Source organism: Barbus barbus (genome assembly GCF_936440315.1).
Source record: "Barbus barbus genome assembly, chromosome: 3".
NCBI classification, from domain to species: domain Eukaryota; kingdom Metazoa; phylum Chordata; class Actinopteri; order Cypriniformes; family Cyprinidae; genus Barbus; species Barbus barbus.
The window spans coordinates 3,273,793-3,281,300 of record NC_136731.1 but is presented as its reverse complement, the minus strand read 5'-3'; the positions used below and the strand labels follow the sequence as shown (position 1 = coordinate 3,281,300).

The following is a 7,508-nucleotide window of genomic DNA, read 5'->3' as shown; positions in this document are numbered from 1 at the left end:
ATGCTTCTGCTAGCGTGGCAGCTGAGGAACATTTGTGCTTTTTTCGTTTTACAATGAACAGTCAAAAGCCATCAGTTTTTCATTTTATTTTGTGCCCTGATAAATACATTTTAATTTGGAACCATTGACTTGTATGTCAAGTGTTATGAATGATACATTATATCATTATGCATTATATGCAAAGCCTAATATGTTTATTTAAAAAATTCAGTGGATTAATAAGCCAGAGTATATTTTTTGTCACAATCAGAAAAGAACCTCCTATTTTACAGCTGAACTCACACACAAAATGATACATGGAGTAAACAAATGTAATATCAGCATAAACAAATGTATCCTTCTGCTCTGTTTGGATTGGTTAAAGTGCCTGTGTTACGTGTGATCATATGATCTGTCGGATAGACACCTCAGCACCTGGTATGAGAGTTTCACTTCAGCTTGAAGGAAAAGCTTGAGGACATTATAGAAAAAAATACACTGCTTAAGTAATTAACTATTGCTATCAAATTACAGTGCATTACAGTGATAATTTCCAGCTAAACAGGGACATAATGTGTGACACAGGTGAGTACATTTATATGTGTAAAAGATAATCAGTTAATTAGAAACAAATAATACATATATTAAAGGTAACACTTTATTTTGATAGTCCACTTTAGACATTCTACTAACAGTACGTAACTTTGCAGCTACATGTCAACTGGCAGTCATTAGAGTATTAGTAGACTGTCTGCTTAATAACTTCTAACACTTTATTTTGATGGGTCCACAACATACAACACAATGACTATCAGAAACAAGTATATGTCAACTTATACTAACATTTAACCTACCCTACTGAGAGTTAGTAGACATGTAGTTGCAAATGAATCTGAAGTTGTTGACATGTAGTTACAAAGTTACTTATAGTTAGTAGAATGTCTAAAGTTGTCTATCAAAATAAAGTGTAACCGAAATCAAATAAACATTTATTTCTTCATAGAATCTTTAAATGAAGATCCCACCGATTTATCTGGTAAGACTATTTATTCATTTCACTTTTGTTTCATCAATCATATTTGTGATTTTATACTATGATTATACAGATGTTTTAATACAGATATTTAAATATAAAATAAACATTAGTTTTATAGCACAACATTCAATGAAAATTTTTTGTATGTATGTTATTGTATGTCAAACAATGTCATCATTGAACAAAACAGCTTTGAAAGCAAACAACCACTGAATCAGTATTAAAAACTGAAACTTATTGAAACACTGTTGGTGGCACTGAAAGAGAATTAATTATCCTACAGAAAAAAATCAACCTAAGCTGGTCTTCTGGCCTGGTTTTAGCTGGTTAGGCAGGCTGGCTTTAGAGGAGTTTTGGCCATGTTTTTAGATGGTCAGGCTGACGGCCCAGCTAAAACCAGCTTTGCCAAGCTCGTTGGACCAGCTGAGACCAGCAAAACCAAGCTGGTGTTCAGCTGGTGGGTTCCAAAAAGACATCCAGAATTGAGGACCCGTGAGCTAGACCAGGGGGTAGGCAAGTTAGGTCTTAAGGCCTTTCCACACTGAGCACGAAAAAGTGAAACAAATTTCAGACGTGATGTTGCACTGGAATAAAACAACAGCTTCCTATTGATGCTTCCACACAGGCTGTGAACATTCGCGCACCGAAAATGCAAATTATTATTTTTTTTTCACCCAGTCCAATGAATCTTCCGTCCAATCAGATTTGAGCTAGGATAAGGTGACCGGAGCAGCTGCTGTTGCACAAACAGGTGAGAATGGTGGCGCTGTTTCGAAAACCGGTGTAAACAAACACTGAAGAAGAGTATCCTGGAAGAGAGTGGATGCTGAGTTCTTGTTATCGCTGGTATTTGAGAACTTAAAAAAATAAAAGTGAAACATTTTTCTACACGTGATATATGAAAGCAAATAGACATGATTATGACGATATATTTTCTGTATGTTTTGTATGCAGCTCATTTTATTTTTATAGCAATAAAGGATGTTTATAACTAACATTAGCAAGAGTACCGTTATGAAACGTGTCTGCTTATTATTATAGAATCAAAATCACAATCAGAAGTTATTACTAAGTTATGCACTTGATGATGGTTTAAAGTGGGTAAGCAAATACATTAATAATTAAACACATTTTTAAGTGTAGCTTGATGCTAATTGTACTTCTATATTTTAGGATGTATCCTATTCTTGTAAGCATTATAGATAGTTTGTGTTTCTGGTGTCGAACTAAGCTTTGTTTATCTTAATTTAGATGTTAAATCCATATACGCGATACATATCTCAGGAAAAATACATTGTTGGTCGGCGCCCCCTAGCGTGCAGGCGTGAATTTGCAGAAGGCGAACATTCGTTTCGCGCTCGGTGTGAAAGCAAAATTTGCGGGCGATTCGCCCTCGCTTTTTCGCATCGTGCTCAGTGTGGAAAGCCCTTTAGAGAGCCACAGACCTGCAGAATTTAGCTCCAACCCAACTCAAACACATCTGATCAAGCTAATCAAGTTCAGGATTACTAACCCAGATAGTAACAGAGCAGATGAAAACCATAACTCAATGTTAATGGTATTGATTCAATATCACTTCTGCAACTGCAATTAATGTTGAAAAAATGTTGAAATTTCAACAAACCACCATTTTTGTGATCCGTGTCTGCTTTGGTTGGGCTCTTGACTCTTGTATTTTAATGTTAGATTTTCTTAACCCATTCATGTGTGTTAAAATGCATTTGTTGTGGCAAAGAGAACTAAAATTCAGTGGGATGAGGTGGTTATGATGAAGATTTCTAAATCATAATAAAATTACTAGGAAGCTATCCTAAATCATTTTTGAGTGTTTTTATGTTATTAATGTGTGAATTCTGTGATACTACAGTGTGAGATTAAAACATATAAACAGATCAGCTGCAATGAAGATAACAGACAAAGCACAGCTGTTCACAAACACAAAACCTTATACCAGCAATGTAATAATCAACAGAAAAACAACATCATTTGGGCTTATTCTGCTGAAATAAGTGTTCTTAGAATCACACAACTACAGCAGGCTGAAAACATTATTGTATGAAGTCAAGAGATCAACTAAAGGAAACAATACTAACAGAGTTATGTCTTATTATTGACTTATTGATTTCACTTTACGCGTTTTTTCAAGGCAATCAGCATTAATTTTAAGTAAAGTTATTTAATTGGATTTTATGGTTTTTCACAGTCACAGTGGAAGATCTGAAGATTGTTTTGCTGGGTAAAACTGGATCAGGAAAAAGTGCAACAGGAAACACTATACTAGGGAAAGATAGATTTGATGTGTCTTGTTGCCCTGAGTCTAGTACTATGTTTGGGATGAAAAAAGCACAAGTTGAGGGAAAAAACATTTCAGTGACAGACACTCCTGGAATGTCTGATACATCAATGAGTCAAGAGGAGTTGAAGTCTGAGATTGAGAAGTGGGTCTTCATGTCTGTTCCTGGTCCTCACGTGTTTCTGCTGGTCATCAGACTGGGAGTGAGATTCACAGATGAGGAGAAGATGACAGTGCAATGGATTCAAGATAACTTTGGGGAAAAGGCCATGCAGTACACAATGGTACTGTTCACTCATAAAGATCAGATAGATCTGCCAATAGAGAAATATATAGAGAAAAGCAAAGAGCTGAAAAAGCTGGTTAATGAATGCAAGGGTGGATATCACTGTTTTAATAACAAAGATAAAAAAAATCAAGCACAGGTTACTGAACTGTTAGAGAAGATAGAAAACAGACTCATGCAGAGCAACAGATGGCAGCATTACACCAATAAGATGTACCAGGAAGCTCAGAGAAAACTCACAGAAATAGAAAGAAGGATTCGTGATTGGTTTGAGAATAATAGCGAAAAAACAGAAGGGAGTTGTGAAATTCTGATAATTGGGGGTACAATCTTTCGAGCATTTTTCCTAAATGACACACGGATTGTAGTAGGGACACTTGCTGCAGGAGTGTCTGTATTATATATAATACAGCAAGGAAAATGGAGTAGAATTATATCATGTTGTGCAAATCTTTTGGCTCAACTTTTACAAAATGAACCCTTAACTATTCTGAAATATGTTATTATTATTTTAAAGCTTTGCGGCTTTGATTTTGGCCTTCAATTACCTCACATTTTTATGAAAATGAGATCACTAAGTATAGCTCCTTAATGCTGCATTTAATATCTACAGTACTGTTTTGAAAACAGTAAACACTGTTTTCCTACATAAGCCTGCATTGTACAGAATTGCTATACACATACAGATAAGTTATATATAGACATGCAACTTGTGAAAATAAATAACAATGGTTGAGGTTTATTTTTTACTGTTTGAATTCAGCATCTTCATTTTATTACAGTAGTATGATTTGTCTAAACAGCATTTTACAAGAACCTAAATAAATGTAGACAAAGTAGTTTTAGGATGAACATCAGGGCTACTTTTGCAACTAAAAGACTAAGTTTAGACAAGCTGTTTTTATTAATCTGAACTTAAAATAAATGTGATTTTAAAAAGGTGTCAGTGAAATGTTTAAATTGTTTATAGAGTCTTCAAAATGGATTTTTTTTCCCATTTATATAATCATTAATACAAATGTTTATTTCAATATTGCATAAAAAACAACATTGATTCTTGTAATAATTCAATTTTTATTGTTTTATATTATTATTGTACTAAATGTACTTTTATGTATAGCATTTCTTTGCTTCAAAAGTACTTGGTGATTATATTTTTGGGTAAGCTAATTTAGGGGGGGGGGGGGTTTGGGGTCTTAAACAAACCTTAAACAAGGTTTTGACCTTAAACAAACCAGTAAATTATCAACATCTAAAGCTCTGTTAAATTTCAATAAGAGATTTTGTTGACAGGTGAAAGTGTTGTTGTAATAAACAAAGATTGTAATGGTGTTTGTGTTGTTTAATTCTCCTCTGGACAGATTGAAATATGATCATCTATTACTTGCAGTTGTTGCTTCTTTACTTATTTGAAACGTTGCGATATGAATGTTATAGATGGTCTTCTCTGATAATCCCTTTATTTTGTCTGGTTATATGTAGAAAAGCACACTTGTTTCTCTTCTAGAGTGTAACTAGGTACACAAATCTCGTTTTACAGGAATAACTTACAGGCTTAAGGGAAAGTTCAACAAAGAACAGGGGTGTGTCTGAGTTCTCTTATTTACATGTCAGATGAGTGCATCACTGTAGGTCAATATTTGCACTCCAAAGTTCCTTTAACCCTCTGGAGTCTGAGGTGATTTGGGGGTTCTTGAGATGTTTTGACATGCCCTGACATTTCTGCTTATTTCAGCTACTTATAACATAATTGTTACGGGGCTGACGAGACGTGAGACGTGCGGATCCATATGCAAAGCTTTATTGTGAAACATGGTCAGAAATCAGGCAGGGTCAGAGATCAGCAAACAGGTATGGCAAGGGCAAGACAGAGCAATCCGTGGAACAAGCGTGGGTCGACGATCAGTGAACAGTATCCAAAGGGGCAAGGCAGAGAGATAATCCAGAAACGAAAGCAATAATCCAAACGGGGAGCGAACACAGTCCAAACGGCAAGGCAAAGGGGTAAATCCAGGAAACACGGGCAGGGTCAGACACGGCAAGATAAACAAGGCAAGACAAGACTATAACAATGGCTCTGTAAAGTTGCTATCGCTAGACGAGTGATAAACGCTAACAATACTCGGCCCAGAGCAAGAGCAAGTCCCAGGTTAAATAGTGAGTGCGTGATTGTGAAATGAACATCAGGTGTGTGTGATGAGTGAATGGTGACAGCTGTGATCTGTGCAATGCATTGTGGGAACTGTAGTCCAGTGTGCTGTGTAGTGTGAGAGTCAATGTGGTGAACGGGTGACCTCTGGTGGTGGTAAACCAGGAGAGCATGGACCAGATTCGTGACAATAATATTGGCTAACATGTTTTTTGTATTCATCACAAACTGTGCTACAAAAATATGTACGCAGGATGGATGTACATGTTTGCATTTTTTAGAAAAACAAAAAACAAGGTTGTGTGTGGTTAGTAGGTTTTGATTATTTGTATTTTATGTACAACACAGTATAATCAAAATCTACATAATGAAGGTCAAAGACACATTATTGAGCACCCTGATGTAGCAAATTAGTTCAAAGTGAGATGAACATAATTTATCATAACGGGTTGTTATCAATTATATATTCATCCTCAGGAAATAACTGTAGCATTAATAGTACAATAATTTGTTCGTCCGCAGTACGGACAGTTTTAATCGTCTATTGACTCTAAGGAAAATAAATTTTTCGTGACCAGAGAAATAATTTTCCTTAGAGTCAATAGACGATTGAAACTGTCCATACTGCGGACGTACAAATCATTTTATTGTACTATTAATGCTACAGTTAAGGTTAATTAATGCTCCTGAGGATGAATATATAATTGATAACAACCCGTTATGATAAATTATGTTCATCTCACTTTGAGCTAATTTGCTACAGATTGGTGGAGGATGCGCGGGCAACGTTTTAAACCTGGTTCTGTGAGCAGACTCAGTAACATTGTGTTTCTTATGTGTGTTTATTCAAACTATCCAATTGCGTCTTTTTGTGAATGAATGTGTAGGTTACATGCCCACTTTCCGTTCCTTAACAGTCCTCGAGTTTCTCACTGAGAAACCAGCCACTGTTAATGACTTAAATTAACTGCTGCTTATAAATTAGACCCTATAAAACGACTAAACCGTTTATAGCGTGTCTTAATGCTATTTTATCCGCCCTAAAGTGAGCGAAGAAAACCTCTTTTAGCACGAAGAAGATAGCAAGCGATGTTCCTCGCTTATCTTAAAACTAAGGCCTTATTATGTATAGCTAGATTTATGCCATTGTTCCAATGCCATACAACTAGACTATTACTCCCGTGGGTTTAATCATTAGCGTAGCTAACTAATGCATGCCCCCTCGCCCGATCACGGAGCAAAATTAATCTTAGAATACTGCAGGTCAGTATCTGATTAATGATAACTGGGAGTCAAAATCTTGATCAAGTGATTGTTGCAACAACCGCATAAGCCCCGTATATCTGTCGAAGAAACCCCAGATCGGCAGCGCGTATATAAATAGTGTTATATTAAGTTTAACTGATCTTGGGCGAAAAATCCTCACTTTAATTTTTGAACAGCATAACACACTGCAAGCGTAAGCAGGGCGTACGCAGCGCGCAAGCAGGACGGAAGCAGAGCAGAAGCAGCGCGTATCCATTTTGCATTCACACCGGCAGCGTTTGCAGCGCGCACCTGAACCGCGGATTTTGTACAGATTTCTCAATAATGGGTAATAAGTTAGCTTTGTTTTATTTCTATTTAAAATACATTACAGATGGAAAACTGTATTTATTTTTTTAATAAATTACGAAATATAAGTTTGTTTTCAACTTTCTTTTATGATTTGTTTGCGTGTAGTGAGAGTTGTTGACAGAAGAAGCTATATATGTTGTTAAGAAGA

The 7,508-nt window shown here is 35.9% G+C and overlaps 1 protein-coding gene across 1 annotated transcript; it reads left to right on the top strand.

Moving 5' to 3' along the window:
• Positions 1-430: 430 nt before the first annotated feature.
• Positions 431-4,926, top strand: LOC306850594 (GTPase IMAP family member 9-like). The gene is made up of 3 exons (XM_079386301.1): positions 431-564; positions 983-1,015; positions 3,219-4,926. Exons 1-3 carry the CDS (start codon positions 552-554, stop codon positions 4,184-4,186), a joined length of 1,014 nt encoding a protein of 337 aa, XP_079242427.1. The 5' UTR covers positions 431-551; the 3' UTR covers positions 4,187-4,926.
• Positions 4,927-7,508: the final 2,582 nt, after the last annotated feature.